Source organism: Chiloscyllium plagiosum, unplaced genomic scaffold (assembly GCF_037043375.1).
Source record: "Chiloscyllium plagiosum isolate Xiang-an unplaced genomic scaffold, Cpla_swu_hap1 HiC_scaffold_12, whole genome shotgun sequence".
NCBI lineage: Eukaryota > Metazoa > Chordata > Chondrichthyes > Orectolobiformes > Hemiscylliidae > Chiloscyllium > Chiloscyllium plagiosum.
The window spans coordinates 85,953,458-85,971,203 of NW_028270150.1; the positions used below are offsets into that span (position 1 = coordinate 85,953,458).

The 17,746-nt window shown below is 41.5% G+C and overlaps 1 protein-coding gene across 1 annotated transcript in view; it reads left to right on the top strand.

Moving 5' to 3' along the window:
- LOC122555485 (guanylate cyclase soluble subunit beta-2-like) overlaps positions 1-17,746 on the top strand; it is a 58,265-nt gene that overhangs the window by 23,200 nt on the left and 17,319 nt on the right. The window contains exons 5-9 of the mRNA XM_087992315.1: positions 764-924; positions 7,595-7,694; positions 8,839-9,035; positions 10,748-10,859; positions 15,994-16,097. Of these exons, the coding sequence (XP_087848441.1) occupies positions 764-924; positions 7,595-7,694; positions 8,839-9,035; positions 10,748-10,859; positions 15,994-16,097 (674 nt within the window). The remainder of the gene's footprint in view (positions 1-763; positions 925-7,594; positions 7,695-8,838; positions 9,036-10,747; positions 10,860-15,993; positions 16,098-17,746) is intronic.

The window sequence follows — 17,746 nt, forward strand, 5'->3', positions numbered from 1 at the left end:
CAGTGAGAGGAAATTCAGAGGAAGCAGTTCATCCAAAACTCATCCCTCCGCAATATCTTGTCTGATTTGCAGCAGAGCCTTCTGGGTACTGATCAGTCTTAGCAATTGTCTACATACCCACTGGAACCCTAAGCAGTGCTTCATCTGGTGACATAGTCATTCATGCCTGAAAGGCCAAACAAACAGACATACATGAATGTTACCAACCAGTTTAGTGCTTATGGCTTATCTGTAACTAATAAACATGTGGGCTACTGACTACTGTTCTACATACAAATGTTACCTATTCATTTATGAACATGCATTTATCTATTCATTTACGTATTTCTTTATCTCTTCTGCATATTTGCACTGCACAATAATTTCTCCATCTGCTCATTTTGTATCAATATATATCCATGTGAATGCCTACAATTTCACATCCATTAGTTTAGCACTCCAATCATTTTAGCCGCCCTGGTAGATACTGACATTGTTCAGCTACAGTTGGGAGAACAGATGTCTTGGAACTAACTGCAGCCTGTTGGGGCGAAATAAAAAGTCACTGTGGTAAAGAACAGTTCACTGTTCAAATGTCCTATCAATTAGTCACATAACAATTCTCTCACTGAGATTCAACCCCATTGAGATGTGTTAGCTTCCTTCGATGATTTTCTTGAAATTTTTAAGTGTTAAGTGCTCCCTTGGTCCATTTGACAAGAGACACACTGTAACAGAGCTTGAATCAACATGAAAAACTGAAACTTGTTCTGCTGTTGCTCAGATCTGTCTGCTGAGGCTGTCTTGAAACTCTTTGGAGGACACTTTTTCACCTTCTGCAAGGTGTCTGGGTACGACCGAATGCTGCGGACATTGGGAGGATCGTTGATGGAATTTATTGAAAATTTAGATGCCCTTCACAGTTACCTTGCTCTGTCATATCAGGTAATCCAGTTCTCACAGTGCTTTCTAAAGTTTGAGCTAAGCAATGCTAATTGTATACAATTTGACCAGTAATTCATTGGACTGGCTTAATCTTTGCTAGGATATTTTTAGGTTTGAAATAACTATGTTTGAATTATGAAACTGTGCCAGCCGGATTTTTATAAAGCCTCTCACAACTTCAAGACATCACCTAAGTGTGTTTCTTGAGAGTGGTCACTGTTGTGAGATTGGATACACATTTGCCAAAAAAGAGATCTGTGGATGCTGGGAATCAGAAACAAAATCAGAAATTGCTGGGAAAACTCTGCAGATCTCGCAGCATCTGTAGAGAGAAAGCAGAGTTAACATTTTGGGTCCAGTGACCTTCTTCACATTAGTCACTTGTATACCACAAACAGCAATAACTATCTAACTAGATGATCCATTTTAGCACCATTATTTGAGCATTAAATATTGACCATAATGTCTTCTGAATATGGTCAAGGGTTTTTTTTATCTACTCCAGAGGGGGCAAATGAGGGCTTGATTTAGCGTCCAATTCAAAGACAACACCTCTGATAATGCAGCACTCCCTCACCACTAAACTGGGTTAAAAAGCTGGTCTACGTGCACACACAATGCTGTTCGAGAGAGTTCCAAGATTTTGACCTGGTGACACTGAAGGAAAGTGAGATTTCTCCAAGCCAGGATGATATATGGCTTGGAGGGGAACTTGCAGGGAATGATGTTCTATGTATCCACTACCTTTGTTCTTCTTGATAGTGGTTGTGGTAGGTGAATCGCAAAAGGTGGGTGTGCAGTGACATTACGTGATTAGGATGTCATATGGAATGTTGTTATTTGTTTCAAAGAGATTGGAATAATTGTAGAGGTTGTTGGTGAGACACATCTGAGGCATTTTGGCATCCTTATTTGAGGAAGGACATACAATAATAGCATTAAAGTCAATTCAGTGAATGTTCACTCAACTGATTCCTGGGATAAAGATGTTGTCTTTATGAGGAAAGGGTTGCCTTTCCAGCTTGGTTTGTTTCCATTGGGGTTTAGAAGACTGAGAGGTGACCTTATTGAAATGTCTTAGGCCCTGAGAGGGATTGACAGGGTGGATGCTGAGAGGAAGTTTCTCTTTGTGGGAGACATTAGAACTAGAGAACAGTATTTAAAAATTAATCTCCCAAGTAAGAAGGAGAAAAAGGGAAATCTTCCTCACTGAGGGTCGTTGCTCTGTGGAGCTCTCTTTCCCAGAGAGCAATGGAAACTGAATCATTGATTATTCTTAGGGCAAAGATAGATAGATAGATTCTTGACTGACAAAGGGACTAAAGGGAGTAACGTACCCCAGAAATGGTAATGGTCTAAAAATCAATTTCTTGTGAGGGTGTGATTAACTCTGTAAGACAACAAGATGTATTATAAGTTATGAAGGAGACATTGTAGGAACCAACTCATTTCTGGGTGCGAACTTGCAAAACCACAATAGATTAACTGCCAGGCAAAGTCGCAATATTGTATACACACGGAGCCCATAAAGGGGAACTCATTCAAAAGCAGGGTAAACTTACAATATCCCCCTTTTTCCAAAAGAAGGCTTAACCATGTACAATAAAAAGTGAGCCAATATGTTTCTATATCACTTAGGTCATTTACCCATCGATCCAGATCTCATTATGGTGAGTTTATCTAGAGGTGCTTTGGTTTCCACAGCCCTCAGCGAAACTGTCCATCTTTCCTGTTTCCAAATGTCAATCTCTCCTTCCATGGACGGGAGTCCAAAGGTTGTTCACCCTGATGCACTTCAGCCAGGTTTCGTACCCTGGATTCTTTGAATTCACTCAAAGTGATATCTCTCTGTTGTTTCAATATATTTGTTGCGCCTTCACAACCTGTTTCAATTACTGTCTCTTCAGCCTCTTCAATCTCTTTGTTTCTTGATTTTGGTGGGGTAGCCGGGTTTTTCACTAAATGTGCAGCTGTTTCAAACATTTGTACAAAATAGCTCAAACGTTCCCTCTTACGTGAACTTATTGGCCCGTTAGTTTAATTTCTATAGTGGGGAAAATGCTTAAAATTATAATCAAGGAAGAAATAGCGAGTCATCTGCATTGAAATTTTCCCAGCAGGCAGACGCAGCACGGGTTTGTAAAAGGCAGGACATGTTTAACTATTTTATTGGAATTCTCTGAGGACATTATGAGGGTGGTGGACAATGGGGGACTAGTGGATGTGGTGTATCTGGATTTCCAGAAGGCATTCAACAAGGTGCCGCACAAAAGGCTGCTGCATAAGATAAAGATGCTCAGTGTTATGGGTAATGTATTAGCATGAATAGAAGATTGATTAACTAACGGAAAACAAAGAGTGGGGATAAATGGATTTTTTTTTGGTTGGCAATCAGTAACTGGTTTTGGGATCAGTGTTGGGACTGCAAATGTTTGCAATTTACAAAGATGATTTAGAGTTGGGGACCAAGTGTAGTCTGTCCAAGTTGGCAGATGACACTAAAATGAATGGTAGAGCAAAGTGTGCAGAGGAAACAGAAAGTCTGCAGAGGCATTTGGATAAGCTAGTGAGAGGGCAAGGGTCTGTGAGATGGAGTACAATGTTGGTAAATGTGAGGTCATCCGTTTTGGTAGGAATAACAGCAAAATGGACTGTTACTTAAATGGTGAAAAATTGCAGCATGCTGCTGTGCAGGGGGACCTGGGTGTCCCAGTGCATGAATCACTAAACGTTTGCTTGCAAGTGTAGCTGGTAATTAAGAAGGCAAATGGAATGGTGTCCTTCATTGCTAGAGGCATGGAGTTTGAAAATAAGGAGGTCATGCTTATGCTGTATAGGGTGCTGGTGAGATCACACCTGGAGTAATGTGTACAGTTTCAGTCTCCTTACTTGAGAAAGACTGTACTGGCACTGGAGGGGGTGCAGAGGAGCTTCATTAGGTTGATTCCAGAGGTGAGATGATTGGCTTATGAAGAGGGATTGCATAGACTGGAATTTAGAAGTATGAGGGGGAATCTTATAGACACGTATAAAATTATGAAGGGAATAAATAAGATAGAAGCAGGGACATTGTTTCCACTGACAGGCAAAACTAAGATGTGGAGGTGCCAGTGTTGGACTGGGACGGACAAAGGTAAAAATCACACATCACCAGGTTATAGTCCAACAGGTTTATTTGGAAGCACAAGGTTTTGGACCACAGCTCCTTCATCAGGTAGCTAGTGGAGCAGGATCATAAGAAACAGAATTTATAGTAAAAGATCAAAGTGTCATTCAACTGATGCAATATATTGAACAAATCTAGATTGCTGTTAAGTCTTTAATCACTTAGAATAGGGATGCAGGTTTCGATTTATTAATATGTAAATCCCAGAACTTCTTTCAAGTCATATTCCCAAGATAAGGTTTTATATAAAAAAGGTGACATCTCAGCTTAGATACTGCATTAAAGCTGTGAGGTTAGTGTCTGTCTGTATCCCAACCTTGAGTCGGACTGGGTGAAACTAGAACTAGGGGGCACAGTCTCAAAATAAGGGGATGGATTATACCCAAAGTGTCGACTTCTTCACCTCCTGATGCTGTGTTCTTCCAGACTTCTGTTTGTCTACCTCAAAATAAACGGAAAGAGATTTAGGTTTGAGTGCAGGAGGAAATTATTCACCCAAAGGGTTGTGAATCTGTGGAATTCCCTGCCCAGTGAGGCAGTTGTGGCTGCCTCATTGGATGTTTTTAAGGCAAAGATAGATAGATTTTTGAACAGTAAAGGAATTAAGGGTTATTGTGAGAGGGCGAGTAAGTGGAACTCAGTCCACAAAAAGATCAGCCATGATCTTATTGAATGGTGGAACAGGTTTTCGGGGCCTGATGACCCACTCCTGCTCTTATTCCTTCTGTTCTTACAAACCAGTGTGGGTGATAGAAGCATGAATAAGCCCAGTGAGGGAGGGAAGAAAATGAGGTAAGTGAGGGAGAGTGAGAGAATGAGGTCAGTGAGGGAGGGGGTGCAGGATGAGGCAGGGATGGTACTGGCTAAAAGGAAGCAATGGGAGGAATGGTTTAGGGGGTCATGGGGATAATTGCCAACATCAACTCCTATAAACTCACACCAGGGCCTCTTGGGAACTGGGCAGCATTCAGCATCTAAGTGATGGCAGATGATTGACAGTGATATCCACCAATCTCAAACCACATTGAAGAGGTAGTCAGTCACTGCCCATCAGTAAACCACCAATCAGTGCTGAGGAAGATGGCAGGCACATTTGCTGGAGCCATGGTATGTTCAACCGAACGTCTTGGAGAAAGATGGCGTACCTAACTCATGTGGCTTTGAGTGCGAATAAGGTATCCCATGGATGAAGCACACTCGCTCATTTAAAACCCAGCTTAGCTGGTGGAAATGTCTCTTATTGGAGCATGTGTACAAGTGAAAATAACTGAGGTGTTTAAATAGAAGATGGGTTTAACGTTGTGTGTTGCTCAGTAAAGTTAAAACAGAATAGAGGGTTCTGGATCCCATGACGAATTTTAAAGAAAATGAAGTGGGGTGATGTCAAAACAAAATGATGTGGTTGGTAACTGTTCCCTTCAATAACTGGGGCACTTAAAGGGCTGACAAATAGCTTGACTTATTCTGGGTGATGGCATCACATTATGTCTCACCTTCAACTACCTCCCCCCAGACTGCTGCCATTGGTCACCCAACATGTCAATCATCCTTTCCTGGACTTTTCAACCTGTTCCAGGTTTGACTTTTGGGAATCTGGTCACTTTCCTCTGACCAGCTCACCAAATATTTGAAATATGACTTCTACTTTGAATTCTGCTTTGAATTCTGTGAGTCTGACATACTGCCATGTATCCTAATACCATGTATCCTAATTTAAAGACTAGCATCCTATTTGGTTTGTGACTCTCATAAGGACTTCATAAGGTCAGTTTAAAGCCTCGTTTAGTTGTAGTGCAGACAGAACTATCATATCTTACAGGAAAACAATTCCCTTCTTTTTAATCCCCTCTGTAGCATGCAGCTGAATATCTCATTCCATTGAAAATGCAGCTTGCTAGTTGACCGGAAACAAATAAGGAGGCGATTATGAAATTTTCTTGAGTGAATGGAAGAACAATTTCACCATTGGCTTACACCAAGAAATATAAACACATGACACAAAAACACTCACACAAACACAGGTATAAACTTTAAAAGGGAGAGAATGCCAGGGCCAGATAGGAAAATTAAAAACGAGCATTTTAAGGCCTTAAAGTGTCCTAGCTATTTTAGATTTTAACCTGACACCATGGTTATTTAATTGACATTTTGGATACTCATCAGTGGCAAATATTGCAAATATCTATGAATTCTTGATGAATGGGTATCTCCCCAATTTGCTTTTTTGTTGCGTTGAGTTCTTCAAGAGATACTGAGGGAAAACAGGGAGAGTAAGAGAGGGAGACACATGCATATACACATGTACAAGCATGCGCACATGCACACTATAGCCTACCCCCATTTCAGTTACACATCTATCTTTCTCCCTGTTGCTCTGCCAAAGCAACTGCTTAAAATATACTTCAATCATGAATCACTGTGTCTGCGATCATTGTTTTATCTAAGCTGGATAATCTGTGGGTTTTATCTCCAAAATATGAATCTTTTCCATAAAGGTATTAATCAAACAGAAGGTAAACGATTTAAGTTTCAATGTTCATTGAAAACATTAATTTTGACTCAAGTTGTCCTTGTTTATCCCAGATAACAGTAAAATACTGACAGAAATCTGAAATAAAACCAAAATAGTACTGGAGAAACTCAGCAGGTCTGGCAGCATCCATGGAGAGAGAAACAAAGTTAATGTTTCGAGTCTAGTATGACTCTTCTTCAAGATTCTCCAGTACTTTCTATTTATTTGTTTATTCCACATTGGTTTGACAAAGTTAGCTACACTTATCATGCAGCAATTTTCAGTCAATGTTAATAGCTCTCTCCAAGCCATTTTAACCAAGAAAGGTCCCAGGTTTTAAAATCATGTGACAGTCGTTGAAAATTGATTGTCGGTATTTTTCCATCAATGTTGATTTCACCAGTTTCCTCACCTCTCCTCCCCCCCCCCCCACCTCATCCCAGATCCAACCCTCCAATTCGACACCTCTCTCTTGAACTGTCCTACCTGTCCATTTTCCTTCCCACCTATCTGCTCCACCCTCCACTCTGACCTATCCCCATCACCCCCCACCTTCATCTACCTATCATCTTTCAAGCTACCTTCCCCTCAGTCCCAGCCCCCTCCCATTTATTTCTTAGCCCCCTTGGCACCCCACCCCTCCCCCAACATTCCTGGTGAAGAACTTATGCCCGAAAGTCGACTCTCCTGCTCCTCGGATGTTGCCTGACTGGCTGTGCTTTTCCAGCGCCACACTTTTTGACGCTGATCTCCAGTATTGGCAGTCCTCACTTTCTCCTGTATTTTTTCACTGCCAAGTCAAAAGCCATGCATCCCATTTTGCCTGGACTGACTCTCTGAATGAGCCATTGAGTTAGCCCCGCTCCACAGCAACATCCCCATGAATCCAGAGTCAAAACATTGGTCTTTTTGTTTCTGCTCTGAAAAACAAATATTGTCTGTCAGAATGAATAAATCGACCGATAAAAGTTTCAGTTCCGTTTGATTACCAGGAGATGAAAGCACCATCTTTTCGAGTGGAAAGGAGGGAAGATGGAGAGATGTGGCTTCATTACTATTCTGAGAGAAGAGGGCTCTGTCATATAGTTCCAGGTAAAAGCTGTTATTCACAGGCAACCCAGCTTTCAATTGTCAGTAAGATTGTAAATACTTCCTATGTGTTGGGTAGTTAACGATTATGTGCAGATTGGAACAGAAGTAGGCCATTCAGCCCTTCGAGCCTCTTCCGCTCTTCAATCAGACTGTGTCTAATCTGCCGTGATCGACAGATAGTTCCCAGAGCAGTTGCTTGCTGTGTTTTCCACTCACTCTTCATGTTACTTCTGGTTCAAAGTTTTCTCAGGGCTGCTTTGGCTTCCCATAATGTAACTTCAGCAGAAGAGAGACAAAATCCCTGTTTGTTTGTTAATTCACACGGGTTTTTTCAACTGACCGCATTTTGCTTCACAGCGGGAAACTGAGCCACAGGTCAAGCCTTTTGAAGAATTTTTATAATCAGACGTGGTGGGGATGCTGGATGGTTTGTGCTAATATTTTTGCCCTTATGATAATGTGCACTGTCTGGACGTCATTATGCTTTAGCTTTAGCTTCCATACAGTGTGGAAACAGGCCCTTTGACCCAACAAATCCACACCGACCCTCCGAAGAGTAACCCACTCAGACCCATTTCCCTCTGACTAATGTACCTAACACCATGGCAATTTAACATGGCCAATCCATCTGACTGGCACATCTTTGGACTGTGGGAGGAAACCCACGCAGGCACGGGGAGAATGTGTAAACTCCGCACAGTCACCTGAGGCTGGAAGCGAACCCGGGTTCGTGACGCTGTGAGGCAGCAGTGCTAAACACTGAGCCACCATGCCACCCTTTATGAAACCAACTACTTACCGTGGGGTAGATTGTCATCTGTACACTTCTCTGTCAGATGTTGCCTGGATACTGCTCAGAGAGTGAGGAGCAGTGCATCTCCCTTACTGTACACAGACAGAAAGAAAGACGGCCAGATAGAGAATTGATTTCCTGGTGCTGGAGTGTTGGTCAAGTTTGTGTATTCAAGTAGCTGGAAGAAAACTCAGACTGGCTCTGTAGCAAACATACCTATCTCCTTGTTCAGCTTTTCTGTCCATACTCAGCCCAATGACCCATTGTGCCAAGGGGAGGAAAGTTCCATAACTACCACAGTAACGTCGAATTAAATCATATCACTTTTTGTTTTGGACCTCTGTACTCCAGGGATCATACAGGCTGTAGCTAAAGACTTCTTTGACACGGAGGTGGAGATGGAAATCCTTAAACAGTCAGAAGAGGATGAAGGCATGGAGAGAATGGAACATGTGGTTTTTCTCGTTGTCCAGAAGAGGCTGCCAGAGCGATGGAGGGACAGACAAGGAAGAAGCACACAGTCTGAGGAAATCAAGCTGGATAAACAGGTAGGTTTTACAAATTGTGCAGCAAAACTGCAGCAAATCTTCAAAGTTTTAGAGACTGCACACAGAAGCAATTGCTTAGCTTTGTAAAATCCTCGAGCTTTTTAAAATCATACAGTGATGCGGATAAAGAGAGGTCATCCTGCCTATTATTCCTGTATGACCTCTTTTGTAAAGCTACTCCATTGGTCCCATTCACTGTCTTGCCCCACAGGTCTGAAAGTGGTCCTTTTACAAGTTACTTTTGAAGGTTACAATTGGATCTGTTTCCAAGAACCTTCACAGAAATGAATCACACATCATTATAATTGCTCACATAGTGTAACAGTTCCTTAAAAATAGCAGAGAGGAATTTGTTATGAGTGCATTAAAGGTCTGTGTATAAATTCCCATAGAGACTGATAACCTTTAAATGGAGACTAATTGTCCAGTGACTAATGGAAATGACCGAACAATATGATTTTGAGATGTTGACTGTAACAAACTAAGTCCAGTACCATCTAAACCTGACTTAACGCTGTGAATCCTTTATTAATGTGCATCCGATGGAAAGAGATTTTATGCTTCTCCAACAAATAGAGTTTCTGACTCTGTGTGGGTGTTCTCTTAAAAGCTGTATCACTCATCCTTCCACCTTCAACAACCTTGTCCCCTAATCCTGCCATTGGCCATCTAATATATCAATCACAGTGACACCCACCTTCCTTTACAAGTCAGAAAGTGAACCAATTTTTTAAAACCTGATTAGATAACTGGCAACTGCTGTAAATTTGCCCTTCCCTGCTCCTCCCCCTTCCACTATTATCAATAAATAAAAATCAAAAGAAAGTTTAAACATCCAAATATTCTTCAAGCCCTGATCATTTTCTCTCAGCTTGTTCACCACAGTATCCAGTGTAGGGTGCTAATACAAATAGCTAGCACTAACTTGACCAGATTAACCAGCATGCAATAGGGGTGGCAAGAGTTTAAAGGTAATAGCATGAGAAATTGCCATGTAGACAGATACCGGAAGCCAAGCTTCCAGCTGCAACCATACAAGAGAAGATAACCTGATACCATGCTCCAGACAGGTCGGTGATTAGAACAAGAAATATCTTGACCAAATTATTCACAGAGCTAATAGTAAAAGGTGACCAGAGACACACACACACAGATGTATAAGGAGACTCTGATGGTATAAGAGAGGAAAGAGTTGGCATAATGATAACTAGAATCTAGAACCAACACTCGTAAAATGGATGACCCTTAGTCAGGGAGTCAGAGAAGACAGTGAGTATCTGGGAACAGTTCTCAGGGACCTAGCGAACGGTATTCTCTCGGCCAGAGCCTGATCTCCTTTGCTTTTTACTGGGGCAATTCTGTGCAAGAAGTAAGGCCTGGACATTTATGACTGTAATAAAATAGTGTCATATAACAGATATTGCCTCTGAGTATTTATCTGATTATTGTAGTTTCACTTTGAGTTAAGAAATATTACTGAAACGTACAATACCAGGGTTTTGAATCCTTATTCCTGGAAATTCTGGTAGTATTCTCTCAGTTATCCTCGGGCTATGGAATAACCTGACTGAGAAATTCACTTATTCATTGTAGAGCCACCCAGCATCTGTCACATTGACCTCTGGTTAAGTTGAAAATCATTCCCAGGAAACATAAAAGCATTCCAAATCATCGTTGCAGAAACTGATTCCATTTTCTTATTGTGTACCCAGGAGATTGAGAAGTATTTGAATAAGATGAAGCAGAAATATCAGGCACTGTCTCACTGCTCAGTGAAGAAGTCACACTGGGACATTCTCAGAAGGGTTGTGACATTTGACCAAGGTAGGTTACCTTATGTATCATAGCTGTGTATAATTGACCATTGACGGAGAACTTTCAGAGGAATTCCCATGGGAAGTCCTTCCTTTCTCTGAATTACTCATATTTCCCTACTTTTATGGTTCAAGTTATTTTGTTAAAGAAACCTCTGGCAACATATTTGATATTACTATGGCTTTAAGAGGCCTATGTTGACTTTTTTTTATAAAGAAAGGTTTTAAGACAGAGGTAGGAGAAAGTGAGGACTGCAGATGCTGGAGATCAGAACTGAAAATGTGTTGCTGGAAAAGCGCAGCAGGTCAGGCAGCATTCAAGGAGCAGGAGAATCGACATTTCGGGCATTATGCCCGAAATGTCGATTCTCCTGCTCCTTGAATGCTGCCTGACCTGCTGCGCTTTTTCAGCAACACATTTTCAGTTTAAGACAGAGGTGCCAAGATGTCTATTGAAAATCCGTAAAATTAACAGCTTGTGGGGTCTTGGGTTTTTTTTTTTCAGTTGGAACAATAGAAGCAGCCTGAATGGGTGGGGTGAAGCTCCAACAGGACCAGGATTTTTTAGTTTTAGCTTTTCAGTATCTGTTTCTGGGATCTTGAAGCTGGGTTTGGAAGCTGCAGTATATCTCTCCCTGCTACTCTGTCTCTCAAAATGTTCTCTTGATGTTTTTCCTCCTGGCCTAGAGATGTATGTGTAAACTAATCTGTTTTCTGAATTTGCCTTTTACCAATTATGTGTTTATGTGGTGTTACTATATCAGACCAGTTACGGTTTAGTAGCTAACTAATCTATTACTCTGTAAGTTTTCCAGTAGAGTAACAGCTAAGCCAATTCTTTTCTTCTATTTTTCATTTCTTTTGGTGTATTTGAACTACAGTGTATGAATAAATCACGTTTTGCTTCGTGTCAATTTGTTTGACCAATTGCGTTGCATCGGGAACACAGCACCTTTAAAATAAGAAAAGGATAGAGTCTAGACTACTTTTTCAATGTACCTTGAAGGGGCCTGGTCTAGATAACAGACTTCTACCTACTCAACCCTACTTCCACAACTCTTTATCCTTTTTAACTTCAAACTGAGGAAGAAACTCAGTGGGGGTGGCAGGGGGGAGGGGAGAGAGAGAGGTGGGGGGTGTTTGGGAGGGCAAGAGAGATTGGTTTTAGGGATTCCTGGATGAGGAATGATTGGAGTGGAAAAGAGAGACTGAGGTGGGGAGAGACTGCAGGGGGAATGAATTGAGGTTAGACTCAATGGAGAGATTGGGAGAGGGAGAAAGATATACTGAGCAGAAAGAGAGATACTGGGAGAAGGAGAGGCAGTCTTGGTGGTGGGGAATGAGAAACTGGGAGTGAGAGAGTGAGAGTTGTAGTTGGCGGCGGGGAGAGAGGTAGTCTCAGGGAGAGAGACTGGGGCAAATACTGCGTGCGGAGGAAGGAATGCAGAGGGAGATCTTGGGGAAGGAACAGAGGTGAGAGATGGGTTGGAGAGGAATAGGAAAAGGGAGAGACTGTGAGGGTAAGAGAAAGAAACAGAGAGTGGGGGATAAGCAATGGACAAAGACTGTGGGGATAGATAGAGATTGAGACTGGACATGGACAATGAAGATAAACAGAGAGAAATAACTGGGGACAGTAAAAAGGAGGGCGATAACTAAATAATTCTAGATATAAAATGCCTTTCACTGCTGTACTGGTTTACAACTAACAAGTTAGACCTGTTGGATTAACCTGTTTTCAGTTAAAACAGTTGATGTGTCTACTGGTTTGGGGGCAGATGTTTGTAGGCAAAGGAACGGCTAGAAAATGGGAAGCCTTTAAAAATGTAATAGCGAGAGTCCAGAAACAGTATATTCTTGTTAGGGTGAAAGAAAAGGCTGGTAGGTGAAGGGATGAGTAGAGAAATTGAGGTTTTGGTTAAAAAAAAGAAGGAAGCATATGTCAGGTATAGACAGGATAGATCAAGTGAATCCTTAGAAGAGTATAAAAGCAGTAGGATTATACTTAAAAGGGAAATCAGGAGGGCAAAAAGGGGACATGAGATAGCTTTGGCAAATAGGGTGACGGAAAATCCAAAGGGAATTTATAAATACATTAAGGACAAGAAAGGAACGAGAGATAGAATAGGGCCCCTCAAAGATCAGCATGACAGCTAATGTGTGAAACCACAGGAGATGGGGGAGATACTAAATGAGCATTTTGTATCTGTGTTTTCTGTGGAGAAGGATATGGAAGAAATAGAATGTGGGGAAATAGGTGGTGACATCTTGAAAAATATCGATATTATAGAGGAGGAGATGCTGGATGTCTTGAAATGCATAAAAGTAGATAAATCCCGAGGACCTGATCAGGTGTACCATAGAGCTCTGTGGGAAGCTAGGGAAGTGATTGATGGTCCCCTTGCTGAGATATTGCCTAGAATCTCTACAGTGTGGAAACAGGCCCTTCAGCCCAACAAGTCCAAACCAATCCTCCAAAGAGTAATCCACCCAGACCCACTCCCCCACTAGTCTACATTTACCCCAGGCTAATGCATCTAACCTATATATCCCTGAACACTATGGACAATTTACCTGACCTGCCCATAATTTGGATTGTGGGAGGAAAATGGAGCACCTAGAAGAAACCCACTGAGACATGGGGAGAATATGAAAACCCCACACAGACAGTTGCCTGAGGCTGGAATAGAACCCAGGTCCCTGGTGCTGTGAGGCAACAGTGCTAACCACTGAGCCACCATGCCACCTCATTGATAGCAGTATTGTAACATCAATAGTCACTGATGAGGTGCCAGAAGACTGGAGGTTGGCTAATGTGGTGTCACTATTGAAAAAAGGTAGTAAAGAAAAGCCAGGGAACTGTAGACCGATGAGCCTGACATCAGTGGTGGGCAAGTTGCTAGAAGGAATCCTGAGGGACAGGATGTACATGTACTTGGAAAGGCAAAGACAGATTCAGGATAGTCAGCATGGCTTTGTGTATGGGAAATCATGTCTCATAAAGTTAATTGAGTTTTTTGAAGAAGTAACAAAGAAGATTGATGAGGGCAGAGCAGTAGATGTGATCTATATGGACTTCAGTAAGGTGTTCGACAAGGTTCCCCATGGGAGATTGATTAGCAAGGTTAGATCTCATGGAATACAGGGAGAACTAACCATTTGGATACAGAATGGCTCAAAGGCAGAAGACTGAGGGTGGTGGTGGACGGTTGCTTTTCCAGTTGGGACCAGTGGTTGCCACAAAGATCGATGATGGGTCCACTGCTTGTCATCATATGTATGAATGATTTGAATATGAACATAGGAAGTATAGTTAGTTTGCAGATGACACCAAAATTGGAGGCATAGTGGACAGTGAAGAAGGTTACTTCAGTGTTCAATGGGATCTTGATCAGATGGGCCAATGGGCTAAGGATTGGCAGATGGAATTTAATTTAGGTAAATGTGAGGTGCTGCATTTTGGAAAAGCAAATCAGAGCAGGACTTATACACTTAATGGTAAGGTCCTGGGGAGTGTTGCTGAACAAAGAGACCTTGGAATGCAGGTTTGTATCTCCTTGAAAGTGGAGTCGCAGGTAGATAGGATAGTGAAGAAGGCATTTGGTATGCTTTCCTTTATTGGTCAGAACATTGAGTATAGGAGTTGTGAGGTCATGTTGCAGTTGTATAGGACATTGGTTAGGCCACTTTTGGAATATTGTGTGCAATTCTGGTCTCCATCCTATCGGAAGAATGCTCTGAAACTTGAAAGGGTTCAGAAAAGATTCATGGAAATCTTGCCAGGGTTGGTGGGTTTGAGCTATAGGGAAAGATTGAATAGGCTAAGACTGTTTTCCCTGGAGTGTCAGAGGCTATAGAGGTTTATAAAATCATGAGGGGCATGTATAGGATAAACAGACAAGGGCTTTTCTCTGGGATGGGGGAAGTCCAGAACTAAACGGCATAGCTTTAGGGTGAGAGGGGAAGATCTGAAAGCAGCTGAAGGGGCAACATTTTCACACAGAAGGTGGTACATGTATGAAATGAGCTGCCAGAGGAAGTGGTGGAGGCTGGTACAATTACAGCATCTAAAAAGCATCTGGATGGTATATGAATAGGAAGGGTTTAGAGGGATATGGGCCAAGTGCTGGAAAATGGGATTAGATTAGGTTAAGTTATCAGGTCAGCATGGATGAGTTGGAGTTAAGGGTCTGTTTCGGTGCTGCACATCTCCATGACTCTATGACTCTAGGGTTCTATTTATTTCCAGCTGCCTCTGGTTCAAGTAATGCAAGTGACAGCTGGTCACTGTTTGATCAGTTAATGGGTCCTTGTTAAAGTGAGCTGAAGGATATTGGTGCCAACTGAGAATCCCAATTACTTTTCTGCTGACCAGGTAGAAATACCAGTCAATTCACACCCTTCCAGTTGATAATTTCAACTAGTTCTATTGAACGTTCCTATCCAATGTTGGTGTAGTCCTTGCGTTGAGCACTAATTCAGTAAATTCCAGTCTCACAACTCTCTAAAACAACCCACACTCTTTCATTCTTCAGTATTAATTATTGGAAGCAAACTGCTGTCCAATCCTTTCACCCTTATAACATATCAGTTATTTTATCCTTTAAGCTGATATGTTCCAATGAAAATGACCCTATTTTTCATGCCTTTATATTTCATGCCTCTATCTCCCTATAATGGCTGATAGTGGCACTTTAAATCCAGTCAATAACTTGTTAAAGTGCAGCCACTGGCACATAAGAAGGACAGTACTATTTTGACCACAGTCCTGAGATGAAGCAATGGCTATAAATCTATATTTTTGGTGTGATCAATCAGGCTGAAATATTAATGGTAAACCGGGAGAATTCCTTCCCTTGTTTGTGTGATGTCGTGGAATTTAGAATGATCCTTCGGTTACCATCGCAATGGGAAGCCCAACTGCGATTCAGTTTGTTGTTAGGTCAAAAGGCCATTTTGAGCTCTGACCTGAGAATTCGATTCTGATTTACAAAACTGGCTGTCTCTCCATCTGCAAACTGTCCCACTACAGTCATTGCTTATTGAAAAGTTAAGCTTTTCACTTGTAATTAATTATTTTCTATATATAAAAAATGGAATTGTACAGAAGGGTGCAATAATTGTTCATGCATTCCTATTACTAGGTAACTTGCTATGTTCTTTCGAGCCAGTTTACCCAGAGAGACTCTGGATGGACACAAAAGCTTTCTGTGATGCATTTCCTTTTCACATTGTCTTTGATGAGGAGGTAAGAATTTCTTTGCCGTTCCTGACCAAGATTATTGCCTGAGATTCAGAAATTGAAATTCCTTAGAATATTATAATGTAGGGGGGATATAATTGGCATGGAGTTGGAGAAGAGGGCTGGAATCCATGGAAACAGTCTGGTTGAGTATATAGATGAATTACAGGATTCTCATGCATTTGGAAAGGCAGGGACTGATTTGGGATAGTCAGCATGGCGGTTGTGGGAGACAGTTCATGCAAATGTGTCATAGTACACATCCTCTAACTGAAACCCCTACTGCCCCCACCACACATTATGTCATCTGTGAGATGCATACCATCCACTTGCCAAGTGGCCTCTCACAGTGCCTTCCAACCCTTTACTACTTAGAAGGACAAGGGCAGCAGAAATGATGTATGGTGAATTTGCTATGGGTGATGATCAGAAATGTGGCGAAGGAGGCATTGAGAAAATCAAGTCATTTCACAATGAGTAGAGAGTCTGGACCCACCATGCCCAATAACAGGTAGCATTTCATCTGGTGCATGTTCAGACTTCATATTGTTGCATAGGAAACTCTGAATGACCAGTAAAGAACTCTCACTGACATTAAATTTGTTAGGCCTTCATTGAACTAAAGCAAGGTTGGGAATTTGTCATGGATGAAAACGGGTTAGTCCCAAATGCCACTCATTTGGTCAGTTTGTACTTTTATGCTCAACAATGGCAATACATTTTTACTTATGTAAACCAGGACGTGCTTTGGGTCTGTATTATACTTGACCTTGAGGTTGCTGATTACAACTCTATTTTAAAGGTACATTGCATTCCTCAGGACCAAGATTCAAGATAGATTCTCGTTAGGCAGAGGGATCAAGGAAACAAGGGTTAGCTAGGCAGGATGGGACTGTGGAATTCGAAGCACATATAGATCAGCTCTGACTTTATTGAACAGCAGAGCAGGCTTGAGGGGCCGAGTGGTCTCCCTCCATTCCTATTTTGCATGTTCATTTCTTTCTTTCTCTCACCAACTGTTGAACTTTCTCTTTTATAACAACCAAGGCTGACTTTACTGTGTGATAGTCAGGGAACATCTGCACAGTTGGAGGTACTATCTGTTGGATAAGGTGTAAAACTGAGACTTAATCTCTTGTATCGGCCAGATTGAAAAAGAAAATTGTTTTAGATTAATATTCAGTGATTTTGAATGAGAAGAGGGGAGCTCTCCACATTGTCCTGGTCATTATTAATCCTCAACCAGCATCACAAAATGACCACAGTGCAGTTGAGCAAATTGGCTGCTGTATTTCTTACATTACAGCGATAATTACAGCAAGACAAAGCTTCCTTCATTGTAAAGCACTTTGGGATATTTTAAGGTGGGGAAAAGCAGCAAATAAGAGCAAGTTTTTATTTCTCCTGAAGTGAATGATATGAGTGTTGATTGTGAGACTTGATTTTGATGAATATTCTCTGTGAGCATGCATACAGGTTGGTATCTAAATGTTATCTTATCATTTGGAAACCATTGGATAGTTAAAGGAACATTCAGACATTATCACGTCTCCGTTAAAAAAAACATAGCCGCTTACGTGAGGCAATCTAACACTCAAGTTATACTGTTGTTGTCAAAAACATTTTCCTGATGAAGGGATTTTGCCCAAAACAAT